Source organism: Lithobates pipiens, unplaced genomic scaffold (genome assembly GCF_037356315.1).
Source record: "Lithobates pipiens isolate NorthernLeopardFrog02 unplaced genomic scaffold, aLitPip1_a1.2 Scaffold_16, whole genome shotgun sequence".
Taxonomy (NCBI): Eukaryota; Metazoa; Chordata; class Amphibia; order Anura; family Ranidae; genus Lithobates; species Lithobates pipiens.
In genome coordinates, this window is record NW_027507748.1 from 535,588,247 (window position 1) to 535,606,855 (window position 18,609).

Consider the following 18,609-nt stretch of genomic DNA (forward strand, 5'->3'; position numbering starts at 1 on the left):
ACTTACAGCCCACCCTCCGTCATCATACGGCAGCTGATTGACGTTGAATACCGGGGTTATGGCAGCAGATAGCTGCCATATCCCCAGTATCTTTTTAAACAGTGGACAGTCCCCTTTCAGATAAAAGTGGTCTCTATGGCAGATCCACCGCAAAATCACTTTTATAGGCAGCGGGAGAGATGCCTCCCACCACTTACCAGAGCCGTCGATGGTGGCAGAAACAATCGGGGGTCCTCTGCCCTCCGAGCCATGAAGTGGAGTGATGGCCCCCACTTGGCTCCATACCATTGGATGATGGAAGCGATATCAAATGTCACTTCCACCCAATGGTCTTAATAAAAAAAAAAAATATATATATATATATATATTTATATTTATATATATTCCCTTTATTTTTTTTCCCCCTTCATATTATTGCTTTTAAGTGTAAATATGAGATCTGAGGTCTTTTTGACCCCAGATCTCACATTAAAAAGAAGTTCCTGTCATGCTTTTATGTTCTATTACAAGGGATGTTTACATCCCTTGTAATAGGAATAAAAGTGATCCAAAATTTGTTTAAAAAAAAAAAAATTAAAAAAATATATAAAAATTTAAAATAACGTAAACATTTTATTTTTTTAAACCCCCACCCCCCCCCATCCTGCCAAGCTTGCACGCAGAAGCGAACGCAAGTCGCACCTTCATATGAAAACATGTTCAAACCACATATGTGAGGTATTATTAGAGTGAGAGCAATAATTCTAGCCCAAGACCTACTCTGTAATCTGTAGAAAATTTTAAGCGTCGCCTATGGAGATTTTAAAGGGTCAAAGTTTGTCGCCATTCCATGAGCGGGCACAATTTTGAAGCGTGCCATGTTGGGTATCAATTTACCCGGCATAACATTATCTTTCACAATATATAGAAAAAAAAAAATGGGCTAACTTTACTGGTGTCCTATGTTTCAATTCATAAGTCTATTCCCCCCCACCCCAAAAAAAATGCGCTTGTAAGAGCGCTGCGCCAATACGGTCTGACAAAATATTGCAACGACCAGCATTTTATTCTCTAGGGTGTCTGGAAAAAAAAAAAAAAAGGGGGGGGGGGGGTGGAGGTGTGTGTGTGTGTGTGTGAATGCAGCCTAATGCTGATGATAACACTGCTCTTCTGGTGACCTCCCCATCCCCCCTGTGTACACAGAGCATTCGGCTCTCCTCCTCACCCCGGTAGCGGCGGCCTCCGCCGCCTGTAGCAGATTCCCGGGCCGTGACCGCTGTGTGTCTGGCGGCCGCAACTGGGAGATCAGCGCGGTCTCCCAGTGCCGCGGACCGACCGACCGTCCGAGCACGGCGACCACCTGCGCCTCCAGCCGCTCTCCCAGACAGCGGCTCCGCCTTCCCCCTCCTCTTCTTCTTCGCCTTCCACTGCGGCCACCACGTCTGCTGCCGCCGCCGGTCCCGGCCTCCGGGAGCGATCGTGACGCAGCACCGGATACAAACTAGAAAGCAAGGAAACCACACACAGGCCGAGCGCTTCCACCGCTGAGCCTGCTGGGAAACAGCGCTACCTCACAGGAAAAGGCCGGTGTTTCGTCAGATTAGGCGACCCGTCGGAATGTGTAACGGAAGTGACATTCGGTCGCCGCCATCTTGCTGCACCCCACACCCCTCCATAGTAAGAATTCACTGAGAAGGGGCAAAACGGTCATCTTGTTACACCCACCGGAGCTTTGCATTTTACACTCATTTTTTACAGTAAACGGAGGTTATATAGTGAAATGCAGTACTTAGAACCCCGTCTGACTGGTTAAACGTTGAATTTTAAAAGCAACGGCAAGCCTGCTGATCTAATTTTGCTAATTTGACAGAATTTCACTGCTTCTAAAACTCAACATCGAAACATTCATACGGAATTTTAAGTACGGTATTTCACTATATAACCTGTTTTCTGTTAAAAATGAGTGTAAAATACAACACTCCGGAGGGTGTAACAAGATGTCCGCTTTCCTCCTTCTCAGTGTATCCTTACTATGGAAGAGTGCGGGGTGTACCAAGATGGCGGCAATGAAACTTCACCTAGTGATAGGATGTAAGCTCAGTTCGAGCGCTGCGCATACGCCGCCCCCCGCAGGGGATTATGGGACGCAAAGGGAACTTGACTGGAAGAGCGGTGTTTAGATGAGATTTGTGAGAGGGATTAGCTTCTCTGCCATATCATACTCGGCCACATCTGCAATACGAAATGCTTTCTAAATGCATTACTACTAAAAATGGGGGCTGTTTGTTTAAGTGGAGTTACAGCGTTTTTTTTTAACTAGTTCAGCCTGGAAGGATTTGCCCCCCCCCCTTCCTGACCAGGCCATTTTTTGCTTTATGGAGCTGTGTCGCTTTAACTGAAAATAGTGAGTTTGTGCAACATTGTACTCAAATAAAATTGATGTCCCTTTTTCCCCGACAAATAGAACTTTCTTTTGGGGGTGTTTGATCACATCTGCATTTTTTATTTTTTTTGCGCTATAAACAAAAAAAAATGACAATTTAGGGAGCAAACTATATTTTTTACTTTTTGCTGTAATATATATCCCAAAAAAAAATCTTAAAAAAAACAAATTTCTTTATAAGTTCAGGCCAACATGTGTTCTTTTACATATTTTTGGTAAAAAAATCGCAATAAGCATAAAGCATTAGCTTAAAAGTTATAGCGTCTAAAAACTATGAGATAGATTTATGGCATTTTTAGTATTATTATTATTTTCTTTTACTAATAACGGCGGTGAGCTGCGATTTTTATCAGGATTGCGGCAGACAGATCGGAGACTTTTTTGGGACCAGTGACATTTATACAGCGATCAGTGCTATAAAAATGCATTGATTACTGTATAAATGTCACTGGCAAGGAAGGGGTTAACACTAGGGACAATCAAGGGGTTAAATGTGTTCCCTAGGAGGTGTTTCTAACTGTGGGGGGAATGTACTGACTGGGAGTAGAGAGATCGCTGTTCCTGATCACTAGGAACAGACGAACACTAAACTTTCCTGTCAGAATGGGATCTGTTTATTTACATGGACAGTTCCTCGTTCTGGCTCTTTTTTTTTGCCATTTGTGTCCTATTGAGGAGATTTCCCTTCACTTCCTGTCTCATAACTGGAGCCTTCTTTTGGGGGGGGGGGGTGGTTATGAGAAATGACCCTCCACAAACAGGATATTGTGCTAAACCTGTAGGTAAATAAGGGTAGCTTTAGACGTGCATCATATTCTAACCAATTCACTGAATAATGTCAGGATTCCCTCCAGATGCCTTACCACCAGCCTTTCAGCCAGGGATTGACAAATTTGCTTTAAGACTAGAAACTAGCTAAAAAAGTAAGAAACCATTTTTTTCGGCCCAGTGTCCGAAGGGAGGGAATCATGCTCTGCTTCAGTATTTCACAGTACATGTTGCCATTCATGGTTCCCTCAATGAACTGTAGCTCCCTGGTGCCAGCAGCACTAATGCAGCCCCAGACCATGACACTCCCACCACCATGCTTGACTGTAGGCAAGACACACTTGTCTTTGTACTCCTCACCTGGTTGCTGCCACACTCACTTGACACCATCTGAACTAAATACGTTTATCTTGTCTCATCAGACCACAGGACATGGTTCCAGTAGGGATGGGCTCAAAGTTCGAGTCAAATGTAAGTTCAACTCGAACATCGGGTGTTTGCCCGTTTGGCGAATACCGAACATTATGGGACGTTCACAGCAAATTCGAGCTCCCTGTAATGCCAGTGCATTGATGTCTGATGATTGGCCAAAGCATGCACCTGACCTGCATGCTTTGGCCAATCACAGCGTGCTCTGCTGTGAGAGCCATGATTGGCCAAAGACAGGGTGCCTTTAGCCAATCATAGCTCAGGGGGCTAAGTTCACGCCCCAGACTATATAAGGCTGCTTACACGGCGAGCGTATATAGTGTAATGATTGATAGAACGTAAGCTAGAGGCATATTAGTGGCATGCAGGCAGTTTAATATATATATATATATATATATATATATATATATATATATATATATATATATACAGTGTAGTATAGACTATATATACAGTGCATACATATACTCTGCATTCAGTGTAGACTATACAGTGCAGGCAGTCTAGTATATATATATATATATATATATATATATAAATACAGTGCAGGCAGGGTATTATATACAGTGCCGTCAGTGTGTTGAAGTGGTTAAAGGCAACCCTATGACAGAATTAAGAAAAAAAAATGCCCCCCTTTAGGTCTGGTATAGATTTTAAGGGGAACTCCACTCCAATTGGGGTCCCCCCCAAAATTCATACCAGACATTTATCAGGGCAAGCAGGCCAAGATAGAGGGGGACCTGTTACTAAACACTGCACAAAAAAGCCCAAAAGTCAAAGAGACTCAACGATAGGTGTAAATCAATGCTTCACTAAATATGTCTCACGGCCCAGATATAAATACACACTTGAGCCAACAACCACCGGGAAGAGGGGACAAAAATATTAAAGTGTAGAGAACTTCGTAAACCACCAAGTCCTGCCACAGCATCCAACGTCCACGGACCTGATGCCACACATTAACCAGAACCTTCTGCCATAACACCCTAATCCTGGAGACATATGGGAAGCTACCACCAGGTGCGTTAGAGGAGCATCTCTGTTGTCTTCATTCCACTTGGGCAAAAATCCAAGAGGCTTTGCGACATGCTAATAATAGGTACAGACGCCACACTGACCGCAGACGCCTGCCTGCACCTTTCTACCAGGTTGGGGACAGGGTCTGGCTGTCATCTTGCAACCTCCGACTTCATGTTCCCTCACTGAAGATCGCACCTTGGTTTATTGGGCCTTTCCGTATTCTTCGCAGGATTAACCCAGTGGCTTATGCATTAGACCTTCTAATATGCATATTTCGAATGTATTTAATGTATCCTTATCCCTTTCATGACTAAGCCTATTTTTGACATTTGGTGTTTACAAGCTAAAATCCATATTTTTTGCTAGAAAATGACTTAGAACCCCCAAACATTATATATATATATATATATATATATATATTTTTTAGCAGAGACTCTAGAGAATAAAGCGGCGATTGTTGCAATATTTTATGGCACGCGGTATTTGTGCAGCGGTGTTTTAAACGCAACTTTTTGGGGAAAGGGACACTTTCATGAATTTAATAAAAAACTAAACAATAAAATTCGCCCAATTTTCTTGCATAATGTGAAAGATAATGTTACGCAGAGTAAATAGATACCAAACATGTCACACATTATAATTGCACGCACTCGTGGAATGACGACAAACTACGGTACCTAAAAATCTCAATAGGCGACGCTTTAAAAAAAAATTCCGGTTACCAGGTTAGAGTTACAGAGGAGGTCTAGTGCTAGAATTATTGCTCTCGCTCTGACGATCGCGGCGATACCTCACATGTGTGATTTGAACACCGTTTACATATGCGGGCGTGACTTCCGTATGTGTTTTCTTTGCTGCGCGAGCTCGTGGCGACGGGGGGGCACTTAAAAATTTTTTTTTCTTCTTGTTTATTTTATTAATTTTTAAATTAATAAATTGTTTTTTTTTTAAAAATAAATAAATTTGATCACTTTTATTGCTGTCACAAGGAATGTAAACATCCCTTGTGACAGTTATAGGTGGTGACAGGTACTCTTTATGGAGGGATCGGGGGTCTAAAAGACCCCCCACCCCTCCTTTACACTTCAAAGTATTCAGATCACCAAAAACGGCGATTCTGAATACTGTATATTTTTTTAAATCTGGCGCCATTGGCAGCCGAGTAAACAGGAAGTGACGTCATGACGTCGCTTCCGTGTTTACAATTAGGAGACTGGAATGACGCCACTTACGGTGTAGCATGACCGCGCAATTGTCACTGAAAGAGCGAGAGCGCTGAAAGCTGAAAATTGGGCTGGGAAGGAAGGGGGTGAAAGTGCCCTGTATTGTAGTGGTTAAGTAAGTCCCAAAACCTATTTCTGTATGATGCTGGATTTTGTACTATTTGATTATGGGGGCATATTCATGCAACAAACAATAGAGAGTCATTTACAAGATACAGTAAATACAATAAAAAGACTATGCATTTGCAGTCATATTTGTTTATAAAACTTCATGTGTCCAATGTTGGCTATATGCAATTTATTGCGGGTAGTTAGCTATGACAGTATTAAATTTTTTTAACAATATGTGCAGATATAATTTTAATCCCGGTGAGAGCGTCACTGCATGTTGGTCTTATCAACTTTGGAGGAAGCAGAAATCCATAAGCCCCTTTATCCCGAAGCTCGATGGTGAAAGAATATTTAATTCCCATATCATATGCCCAATCATCAGAGCCACCTGGAGCCAAGTCTGGAAAAAAAAAACACCATATTAAATTTGTATTATTGAAATGTTCATTGCAAAGCCAGTGTGAACCGTATTCCACCTTTCCACCATTTATATATGTATTAAAAAAAATCACCAGTGGAGCTATAAAGTCTTGAAGAACTAATGTTTTTCTATAGTTCTCACAGTAGATTTAGTGAATAAGTGATGCCGCGTACACACGATCGGACTATCCAGCGGGCTTAGTCCGGCGGACAAACCGCCGGACTTTGCAGCGGAGGTCCGCCGGCCTTTCTGAACGAGCAGACTTTTCCGCCGGACTATGGCGAGAGTCCGCTGGACTTTTGAAATGAAGGGACTTGCCCACACACGGAGAAAAGTTAGTTCATTTTGAACGCTGGGACTAGCGAAGGAAGTCAATGTCGCCGTCCTCCATTGGCGAGATTGACACGTCGCTAAGCCCGTCACCTGGTATGGACTTAAAGGGGAAGCCCTACGCCGAAAAAATGGCGTGGGGGTCCCCCCAAGGTCCATATCAGACCCCTATCTGAGCACGCAGCCCGGCCGGTCAGGAAAGGGGGTGGGGACAAGCCAGTGGCCCCCCTCCTGAGCCTTACCAGGCCACGTGCCCTCAACATGGGGGGTGCTTTGGGGAAGGGGGGCCCTGCTGCCCCCCCACCCAAAGCACCTTGTCCCCATGTTGATGAGGACAAGGGCCTCTTCCCGACAGCTGGCAGAGCTAGCAGAAGGCAGCGGAGGCCCAGCAGAAGAATCGAAGAGGGGGACAAGACCCCCGAAGAGCGGGACAAGACCCCGAAGTCGGAAGAAGACCCCCAGATGGTGGCGGCGACGACGAAGAAGAAAGCCGGGCTCCTCCGCTAGTAAAAGAGCTAGCAGAAGATAGTGGAGGAGTCCGGCGAGAAGACCGGGCCCCCCCTTCCCCAAAGCACCCCCCCATGTTGAGGGCACGCGGTTATGGCTCAGGAGGGGGGTGCTCGCTCTTCCCCACCCCCTTTCCTGACCGGCCGGGCTGTGTGCTTGGATAAGGGTCTGATATAGACCTTGGGGGGACCCCCACGCCGTTTTTTCAGCTTAGGGCTTCCCCTTTAAGTCCATACCAGGTGACGGGGCTAGCGACGTGTCGATGGAGGTGGCGACATTGATTTCCTTCGCTAGTCCCGTCTACCTGGAGCCACGTTCAAAATGAACAGACATTTCTCCGTGTGTGGGCAAGTCCGTTTATTTCAAAAGTCCAGCGGACTAGCACACAGACGGGTGGATTGTCCGCCGGACTACTGAGTCCGGCAGACAATTTTGAGTCAAAACTTCTTTCTAAGTCCGTCAGACTTTGGGGAAAAAAAACAAGTCCGCCGGATAGTCCGATCGTGTGTACGGGGCATTAGGATAACTGAAAAAGTTATTCAAGAAAATTAACTACCACCCCTCTAGGAACCCCTCTAGGAATGAAATAGGAGAGATGTAAATATTTTCTGACTTTTTATTATAAAAAATGTAATTGTTGCCTCATCCTAGTCAAAGTACACGCTACAAAAATCCAGGTCTGCATTTGTTTCATGTATATCATTCCTTTTCTTGATACATATTCAGAGTCAGAGACTTCTAAAACATCGAGACAGCAGAATTATGTGACAGCCAGGGAACTCACATTCTCAAAGCAGAGTTCAATAATAGCAATCAAATGTTATCCAGATAGCCAAGTTATACAATTAAAGTTTGTTATGCAGCGTCTCTAATATGCTGCAGTGTAGTTTGTAGTAGCCAAGCAGATCAATTGTGCGGCCATTGGGCTACTAGTTAGCATCATCTGGTGTGTGTGGCTAGGCAAAATATAAAATTTTCTTTAGGCTAGGTTCACACTAGAACACGCAGCAGCTCACAGCAGGAGTCTCTATTCACAGGTTCATGTCCGATTTCATCCCAAATTTTGGACTGAATTCAGACCTGAAATGGACCAAAAGACACACGGGGCTACTGTAAAATTTTCACTGAAGCCACTGCGAGATGTGTGAACTGGCTCCATAGAGAGCAAGTCACAACTTCCTGGTATGCAAGTTGGATTAGGAGAAAGACACATCCAATTTGCATAAATGTGAACCCAGCCTTAAACCCAATTTCAGGCAAAGCTTTATTTATTGTTTTGAAATGAGTGGAGAAGGATCAGAGCATTGGCCTGGTAGAGTGATTTCTCCTCTCTACCTATCAGGAAAGGAGGGAAAGGCTTTCTAAGGTGCTATTCACAGTAGTGCGATTTATCCTGTGCCTGCTGCTGCACAGCCAGACACACATCACTTCCTTTTTTCATCCGGACTTTGGCTTGTTTTTTGTGGTTATATTAGGGGATGATAATTTGGATGGGGCAAGGGATTATGGAATTCCCAGTGTGACAACAACATTTCAGGGACACTTCCTCCGGCACAAACTTGGTTCCCCTTACTACAGCTCATGCTGGCTCACTCATGAGGGAACTAACAGTCTATCACCAGTTCAGGAACAGCCCATTACAGGCAGGAACTCGCCATTCGTTTGGCAAAGCAATGCATAAGGAGCTAGCAGCATATCACATCACCTTCTGCTTCCCTGTGGACACTGGTCCCAGTTCCACCTCTTGCAGAAATTGCTATTCCACCTGGCTGCCTACCTCTTCCTAGTCCTCCTGACTGACATGCACATGGAGACTCCCCAGAGCAAGGTTTGATGAAGACTTGGCACACCACTGTCTTCAAGAGAGCATATTTACAGCTGGCAGTCTCTCCGCATGTCTGTCCCTGCACCGTGCTGATCTACTCACGGTCTCACCTTGCTCTGTCTGCTGCCTCTGCAGCTTGAATCCCTCCAACTGCCTCCTGTGGTGGGATCCTTCCAGGCCAACCTCCCAAGCTCCAGCCTAAGGTAACCCCCCCAGTAAGGGGTCCCTCCAACTTCCACCACCTGACTCGCCTGCTGGCTTGGCTCATGTCTATTTAAGGGCTCTTTTAGCTCCCTGCCAGGCCCCCAACCTGGGTATTGGCTAAAGGCCCCTAAATATTCAAGGCGACCCCTCCTAGCTTCTGCCCACTATGTTCTAGAATGTTCTCCAACATTACAGAAACCGAGGAAGACACCAGAGAGCTGCCAGGATGAGTCATCCAGCCCTGGCCTTTAATAACCCTGACAGAGATTAAGTGACTCAGGTTTATCCCTGGGCCAAGCTATAGTTTTACTCCTCTTACATCTAGTAGCACACACTACAGGGTGCTAAACTTGCAATTCTTGGCAATGGAAATCACATTATTCTATATGGGGCCCATTCACATCAATGCAAAATGGTGCAGTGCAGTGTAGGTGCTTCTTTGGTGCAGCATAGTGCATTTTTGGCCCCATAGGCCCCAGAACAAAAAGACAGAAAAATGCACAGTTATGCAACAGCACTAATGTGATCCTAGGCTTTCAAGGCCACCTACAAAATAACATAGCAGTGGGAAAGTGTTGGAACTTCTGACAATGTTTTAATTGATTTCATTGTCTTCCTGCCCTAGTGACAACTTATCCACCAATTTCTTGTATCAGAGGAAAGGGAAGGACAAATTTCAGCTGGATCACAGACAGTACAAACAACCTGAAATGAAATTTTAACTTTTCCTCATGACATCCAAAATTTAGCAAACAGCTGGAATTAGGTCTTAAAGCAGTATTTAACCCTAAATCCAAAATGTAGAGGTGCACCGAAATTTCGTACGCCGAAAGTTATTGGCCACAAGAAAATAAAGCTGATACCGAAAGGGGATGGGGTCTGCCCTGGGTGCCGCCCATTGCAGGAGTGTCATCCTGGCGTGCCCAGTCCTCTACTCCCTCCTCCTCCCCTCCCTCCTTCTCTCCTCACCGCAATCTCCGTGTGTCAAGGAGCTGAATTGCAGGGGCCGCAGTAACAATATCCCGCCTCTTGTGAAAGAGTCACTGGTGAGGCTGCTGGGCACAGGCAGGCTGCATATGACGGCACTGAGGAGGCTGCTGGGCACAGGTAGGCTGCATATGATGGGCACTGGTGAGACTGCTGGGCACAGGTAAGCTGCATATGATGAGCACAGCTAGGTTGCATATGATGGGTACTGGTGAGGCTGCTGGACACAGGTAGGCTGCATATGATGGAAAGGTATGCTGCATATGACGTGCACTGGTGAGACTGCATGTGACAGGCACTGGTGAGGCTGCACTGATCTCCTGTATCGTGTTTGCTAGAGGTGCACCAAATGGAAATGTTGCTAATACTATTAGTAGTGTGTTTACGTTTAAGTAAGAGACTGCAGACATAATACAAGAGATGGTTAAAGACTGAGGACATGATACAAGAGATGGTCAGAGACTGCAGACTGCATTTTTCTTGAGCTTTTCTTGAGCGCGCCTGTAGCGCGTTACCTGCATATGTGTTTCAAAATCTCCTGGGAGTTACTCGCAGTCCGATGTTCCACTGTACTAGCGAGTAGACAAATGTAGGAAGAAAAAGAACAAAAAAAGAACCTGGAAGGGTAAATATCCCACAGAATGACAGAGATGGTATATAAGAGGCAGCTTCGGATTTTAGAGTACCTACCTATATTTAACAGTTATGTACTTTTAAGGAATCCACCATTAAACAATTAGGGGAACAGGGAATTTTTGAGATGATATAACTGTTAGACAAGTTCCCTATAGGAAAGGTTCTCAAAATTTTAGGCAGAGTGGTAATCAGAGGAATTACCGAGATCCAAGACAAGGAGAACACCAGAGTGGATAGCAATATTTTACACAAGGAGGATATCAGAGAGAATACCAATATACGAGAAACGATGGACCGCAGATTGAAGAAAGACCCCCCACAATGGGGGGGGGGGGGGATAGAGCAGCTGGAATGAGTCCTACAAGGCTCGGCAACATTCCCCAAGAGACAGAAAAAAAGAGAGGACTGCAGAGACCAAATCAAGGATTGAGGAACCGTTGAATTTTTAGGGCAACAACAGTTTACTGAGCTTTTTAAGGGTATGGTAGAAAAATATATTAAAACACTTAAAAGGGGAGAAGGAGTTGGATAAAAAAAAAGATCAAAGCCCTGGATAGTAATCCTTAAAAGAGAAATATGGCTTTTTTTTTTGCCTTTTCAGAATCATACTTACCTAGGTGGATGCAGCATCGGATCCCCCTGGCTCTAACACTGAGAACCGTGCGATCAAACACCGCCAAGCACAACATCATAATGGTTGCCCCTGCTTTCCAGCTGGTGGTATACCAGAAATACCGTTCAGCTGGTGGTATGCCAGAAATGCCTTTCAGCTGGTGGTATGCCAGCCTTATGTATCCCCCCCTTGGTCAGCGTCTGACGTCACCGAGAGCGGAGGAGATGTGGCTACTGTTCATGCGCCAATACACAGAACCCTCCACTGGCCTCCTGTAATACTGTGTATTGGCGCATGCACAGTAGCCACATCTGTGATCGGTTGGTGACGGCAGCCGCCAACCGACCTGGGGATGCATAAGGCTGGCATTTCGGCATACCACCAGCTGGAAGGCAGGGGCGACCATTATGATCTTGTGCTGCTGTAAGGATTAAGGTATATGTTGAAACAAAATGGTTGACCTTATGTCTTACTAATTACTTGTATTTCTCTCTGTAAAATAAGGATTCATCATCTTTTGTCACGTACTCATCAAGAAGAGGCCGCATCAGCCCTAAAAAGCAGTCTACGCCCAGAAGATTGTCTTATCAGCTGATAACACCCGGAGAATTGTCTTTACTTTGAAAATGTTGTTTTTTTTACATTTGCTGATGTTTGCCCTTTTCTGTCTATAAAAGATGTAATAAACAAGCCTCAGAGCCACAGTCAGTCAGAGACAGTCAGAGTTAACGACGGACTTCTGAGCAGAAATACTGAATATCTCCGTGTCTCTTTGCTCAGATAAGAACTCTAACTAACAATTGGGAAACGGTAACATAACCTGACAAATAGGTGACTTGTTGAGGTCGCACCTAACATTTCTGGCGCCGCGAATAGGGACTCGCTGAAGAAACTACAAGAGGCGAACGAACATAAGGACGGAACGAAATGGTCGGGCACATCAAAGAACCACAGACAAATCCTGCGCAGGTAAGAAAAGCTTTATTTTCTTATAAACTCTGTGCTTCTTAGATTTGTGCCCACCTGATCTGTCTGAATTGTTCTTCAGGTAAACACCAACCTCTGTAGTAAGTGGGTCTTGAACTTAATATTTTGGCTTATGTTACCGTTGTTTCTTGTCTGTCTACTTGTCATCTGTCTGTTGTGAATGAGATAAGCCCTGTTTGTATGGTGTGAATTGAAACATATATCATCCCAATGGGTAACGGAATGCGCCCTTAACTCGTAAGAGTACTTTGGGGGTCCGACACTTAAGTTTGATATACGCTTTTTGATTCATGAGCCTAAAAACGGGTTGAAAGTATAAGTCCTGACTGCCTCAATAAAGCAGGAATAAGAAACGAATGCTGAGAGATTCCATGGTAATGGGACGGAAATAAGGTCTCCACAAAGTCCCGGAGACCTAGTCATATGTGTTTGGCCACCAAAAGGGAATGCTTGTATATGTTGTAGCTGTCAGTCTGGTCATAATATTTGTCAGTTGGCTAGCATATAAGGTAATTCGATTTCAGAAATCTCATATAGGAGAGGTTTTTAGTATTTTGGCACCCTAGGAGGAGAAGGCAACGAGACACTTAGTAAGTGATCCAAACGCCACCTAGGCAGGACTGTCAAAATGGGCCAGACACATGGTAAACCCCAGGAGGAATCTCAGAAATGTTATGCTGTTAAAGACATAATTACAATGTTGTATGGGAAGGATAAGGCACAGGGCACAAATAGGATTCTCAAGAAATTGGGGATGGATGGAGAAAATGGATTAAGTGTAGAAGGTTGGGAAGAAATAAAGAGAGACAGACAGGGAGAGATATTGCAGAACAGATGGGTATCACAAATACGATGTTTAATTAAGGTTTCCAACAGGGCTAAAGAGGAGGGATGGGAGTATTGTCAGGAAAAGGGTGGATGGGATATGAAGGTCCGACACAAAAGTCTTCCTTCTGCTCCCGGCGATAGGGTTAATACGGGAGATACTCCACCTCCTTATAACATCACCACACCAGGTAATGAAAGACCAAAACTTTATCCTTCCTTAAGAGGAAGAGGATGGGTATGCCGAGTATGCGGTACCCAGAACCCAGACTGGGCACAGGAATGTGTGCATTGCGGCGCTCAAAGACCAGAGCCCGTAGCTCCAGTCCATAGTCGGACTAGGGTAATACAAGTAAATAATCCAAATGCGGGTCAAGCAGGACAGCCACCTACAGTGACCCGACAAGTCGTTCTGAGGACATGGACACCTTGGTCGGCTGACACTCTTATGGCATTAATACAGAATGCTCCTGATCCCGTAGCAAAACCTGCCGCATTCTGTAGATTCGTGACACAATTACTAGACACACATGAAGCGACTTGGCAAGATGGGGAAGATATATGTAGACATAAAATGACACTAACGATGTTTAATCAATTTATGAATGAAATTGCTCCACATAGACCACAAGGGGATCCAGCGGCAGATCCACCAGGAGTACACCCTCGTCATATAGACTCTAGACCCCTGTTTATTGCTCAGTTACGAGAATTTTGCCAAGGGAAACAGCAGGAAAGGGGTTCGACAGCGCCCATAAAACAGGCCCCAGGTCAGACTGTTACAGAATTTTACCTCAACATGGAAAGCATGATGGCTGACGAAGGTCTAGATTTAGCCTTACCCGTCACCATTAGGGCTTTCAATCGACAGTTTATGGAAGGACTAGTACCCCAAATAGGTGACAAACTGAAGGCATGTACTCCCGAATGGAGAGCCATACGGGACAGAGGAACATTGTTGCAGAAAGCACAAGGCATAGAGGCTGATTTAGCAGAAACTAAACCCAGAAGGACACCGGGAGTTAACACTGTTGCCCGGGTCAATGAAGGAGGGAATTCCTCCCGTAAACCTCTTACCTGTTATTACTGCAACAAGGTGGGACATATAAAAAGAGACTGTAGGAAAAGGATAAAAGACGAACAGGAAGGAAACACGGACAGAGACACGAGGGACTACAGACAGAGGCGTACCAATGATAGGGACGATCCGACCGCATGACTTGCCCCAGTCCTAGCTGAATCAGAGAACAAAATGCTCCACATGTTGATGAAGGTGGAAGGTAAACATATTCCTTGTTTGGTTGACACAGGAGCGTCACGCAGTCTGTTGTCTGATTCAGTAGTCCCTCCACACATGACGTCCCGTGACACCATACCCATAAGTGGTTATGACGGTCTTTTGTCCGATGCCCCACTGACTAAACCTTAAAAAGTAAAAATAGGGGGAATGGCAACCGCCTGACACTTGTGTATTGTTGCAATATGTAGATGACCTATTGTTATGTTGTCCGGATAACGATACTTGTTTAAAAGCCACTCTATCATTGTTACAATTCCTGGCTGAAAAAGGGTGCAAGGTGAATAGAACTAAGTTACAGGTATGTCAGAAAAAGGTTGTCTTTTTGGGCCACTGTATATCCCAGGGTACTCGACATCTCACTGAAGACCGAGTCCAGGCCATAAGACAAATGAATATCCCACGCAACTTTAAGCAACTTCGTATGTTTCTGGGAATGGTATCATATTGTAGACAATGGATACCACATGCCAGTTCTCTGATGCAGCCATTATATGATTGCTTGAAAATAGTACCCTATGTACTCACAGAAGCAGGTCATGAATCTTTTAGCACCTTAAAAAGGTTACTAATTTCGGCACCTGCGATCGGGATCCCTGATTATACCAAAACATTTCATTTGTACATTGCTGAAATCACGGGACACGCAACAGGGGTGTTGACACAACAACACATCAAACAAAGGCCGGTAGCATACTTCTCGGCGGCCCTCGATCCTGTCTCTAGAGGATCACCGTCCTGTGTACGAGCAGTTGCAGCAGTGTCAATTATCATTGACAAATCCTCAGAAATTGTCTTAGACAATCCTGTAGTGGTACATACCACACATGACATACACGCCATCTTATCACAGGTCCAACCAAAACACATATCAATGGCAAGGCAGCTGCGTCTACAATGCACTTTGCTCCTACCCCCCAATGTTACCTTTCAGCGATGCACTTCTTTTAACTTAGCACAGCTTTTACCATTTCAGACAGATTTGACAGGGGGGAGTAATGATGATAATGGTGTAGACACAGCACAAGATACTCAGGATTCTGATACACTTTCATTTCAGGACATAACATCTGATGAACACGATTGTTTCCAACTTATGGAACAAGAAACCACGGGGTTCCCACATGTCACAGACATACCCATTGCAAATGCAGAACACACACTGTACATAGATGGTAGTAGATTTGCCGATGACAAAGGTAAATATCACACAGGTTATGCTGTGGTAACGGACACACAGGTAATTGAGGCAAAGTCACTACCAGCACACATGTCGGCACAAGAAGCGGAACTAACCGCTCTAGAGAAAGCCCTAGAACACTTGGAGGGACAAGAAGGGAACATTTACACTGATTCCGCATACGCCTACGGTGTTGCACATGATTATGGCCACATATGGAAAGCTAGAGGTTACCTTACAGCAGCAGGTACACCTGTTAAACATGGTGAAGGAATCAAAAGAGTCCTGAACAATCTTCAAAAGGTTATAAGAGTAGCCATCATGAAGATAGCGGCACACACGAGCGCAAAAACAACTGAGGCAAAAGGAAACGCATTTGCAGATTTAACTGCAAAGAAGGCAGCTCTAGGGGAAGTAAGCCCTGAGACCTTAGCCACGGTACAGGTGAGTATGCCCGAAACCACATGGCAGCAGCTAATGGAACTACAGGAACAAGCAGGGGCTATTGAGAAGGACCGTTGGGTTAAAGAGGGAGCTGCACCAGGCCTTGACAATGTATGGAGAGAAGGAGACAAAATATGTCTACCCGCTTCTCTATACCCAGCAATGGCAGCGGCTGTTCACTTACCCACTCATGTCAGCTCCAATTCTATGTATAGGATTGTAAGCCAAGGATGGCTAGCCCCTGGATTCAGTAGTACTGCAAGGAACTACTGTGCTGCATGCCAAATCTGTCTGATTAATAACCCAGGACAGAGAGTGAAAACCCCACGTAAACATCAGGTCCGGGCCCAATATCCCTTTCAGAGACTGCAGATTGACTACATACAAATGCCTAAGAGCGGCCCCTTTGAATTTGTTCTCGTGTGCATCTGCCTATTTTCAGGCTGGTCCGAAAGTTATCCTGTGAAATCAGCTACGGCAAAAGCCACCGCCAAGAAACTGATTACTGAGCTGATACCTAGGTTTGGTCTCCCAGAAACAATAGAATCAGATAGGGGGACACATTTCACGGGAGAAATAATGCAAAATGTGATGGCAATGTTAGGGGTTCAACAAAGTTTTCATACTCCTTACCACCCACAGAGTTCAGGATCAGTAGAAAGAGTAAATGGTACAATCAAGCTGAAAATACAAAAAGCTATGCAGGAGTTGAACAAACCATGGCTTGAGTGCCTAGTTTAGATTTGTTCTCTATTAGGTACACCCCAACAGGAAAAACAGGGTTATCCCCATATGAAATACTGTTTGGAAGTGCACCTAGATTAGGTTTATATTTTCCTCAAAGTATGCAATTACAATGTGATAGTTTAACTACGTATGTAATACAGTTGCAACAGCGTCTGACTAAAATCCACAAGAGTGTGTATTCTTCTCTTCCAGACCCTAATTCTGTCACAGGTACACACGATCTACAACCAGGAGACTATGTGTATGTAAAGAAACATACCAGAAAGACACTGGAACCAAGGTTTGAAGGTCCTTTCCAGGTGCTATTGATTACAGCAACCTCAGTGAAATTGGAAGGGAAACCTACCTGGATCCACGCTTCTCATTGTAAAAAGGAGCCAGTTGGCAAATGACAACATGTATCTTTTTATTGTTTCAGTAATTCTGGCTAATAGTTTGGTTACCTCACAGAATAAAATACACAAGGATGAAGGATTTTCTAAAAAAATGTTATTACTGAAGTTTAAATATGCTTATGCCCAGAAGTCAGGATATGAGAAATGTTGGATTTGTAGCAAATTACACCCCAGCACAGCAAGTATACCACTGATGGCAGTTCCTATAAACTATACTGATCTTGCTAACAGTAGCATTAACATAATTAGAACAAATACCAGTGAGACAGTAATGTTTAAGTCAAATGGTCTCGCCTTTTTCCCTGATTGGTGTTTCAACTTAGGGAACACAACGGGAGGAAATGGAGAATGCCAAGACAGCAAGTTTAATTTGTCCATTGTTGTATTAAATGGAAGATTCTATCCCAGTAATTCCAGCACACACCAGACATTATCTGACTTCCTCACTAACATTGTGGATAATAATGTTAGGTGGTTAGTATCCAACTTATCCCTCTATGGATACACCTCTCGTTATAGAAATGATATCAGTTCAAGATCAGTAGCACTGGGAAATAATATATACATCTGTTGTGAGGATAAATGTTATACTTGGATACCTAGAAGAGCTCAGGGATGGTGCTACCTCGCAAGTTTAGTACCAGTAATGGGAGTAGTAGGTGATGAACGAGGTGATCACCTATTAGAAGCTAGCATGCATCCTAGATATCCCCTCAGGTATCGTAGTAAAAGAGAAATATTCTTGAAGAAGGACATGGCATGGGCTTGGTTCCCGTCCTGGACAGGATGGGGTATAGACTTAATGAAACGACTAAATAATTATACAGGAATTATTAATGATGTTTTGGAGAAAAACTCTGATGACATTACTAAGTTAAATCTGGAGACCAGAGCCATCAGACAACAATTAGAATTACATGAATTAGCAATTGAAAGTATGAGTGCAGCACTGACAGGACTCTGTGAAACTACTGAGGACTATGAGTGCTGTACTTGGATACATAATACCAGTATTGAGGTACCTGATTATTATGACATCATTGCACAACACCGTATGGAAGTAAAGAATTTACAAGAGAAGGCCCGAAATATTGGTCGCGACTGGGATCCGTTTGGTGGAACTTTTCGTTTCTCAGGGTTATTCTCTTGGGTTAAGAAGGCAGCAATGACGATTATAGTGGTGCTCTTATTCGTATTTTTCTTTTATGCATGCTTTAAACTGCTCATATGCTTTTGCA

At 44.2% G+C, this 18,609-nt stretch overlaps 2 protein-coding genes across 10 annotated transcripts in view; both read right to left on the reverse strand.

Annotated features, from left to right (window-relative positions):
• The window catches only part of ZC3H13 (zinc finger CCCH-type containing 13), a 119,433-nt gene extending 117,877 nt beyond the window's left edge, over positions 1 to 1,556 (reverse strand). For 7 of the 9 annotated variants that reach the window (XM_077483237.1, XM_077483234.1, XM_077483236.1 and 4 more), the window contains exon 1: positions 1,205 to 1,555. The gene's annotated coding sequence lies outside the window, so the exon portion shown is untranslated. Of the gene's footprint in view, positions 1 to 1,204 lie in introns of all 9 variants that reach the window. The other 2 variants (XR_013274616.1, XM_077483230.1) reach the window with 2 other exon arrangements.
• A 4,548-nt stretch (positions 1,557 to 6,104) lies between these two features.
• CPB2 (carboxypeptidase B2) overlaps positions 6,105 to 18,609 on the reverse strand; it is a 78,389-nt gene continuing 65,884 nt past the window's right edge. Inside the window, exon 12 of the mRNA XM_077483238.1 lies at positions 6,105 to 6,373. Within this exon, the coding sequence (XP_077339364.1) occupies positions 6,189 to 6,373 (185 nt within the window). The 3' untranslated portion in view covers positions 6,105 to 6,188. The remainder of the gene's footprint in view (positions 6,374 to 18,609) is intronic.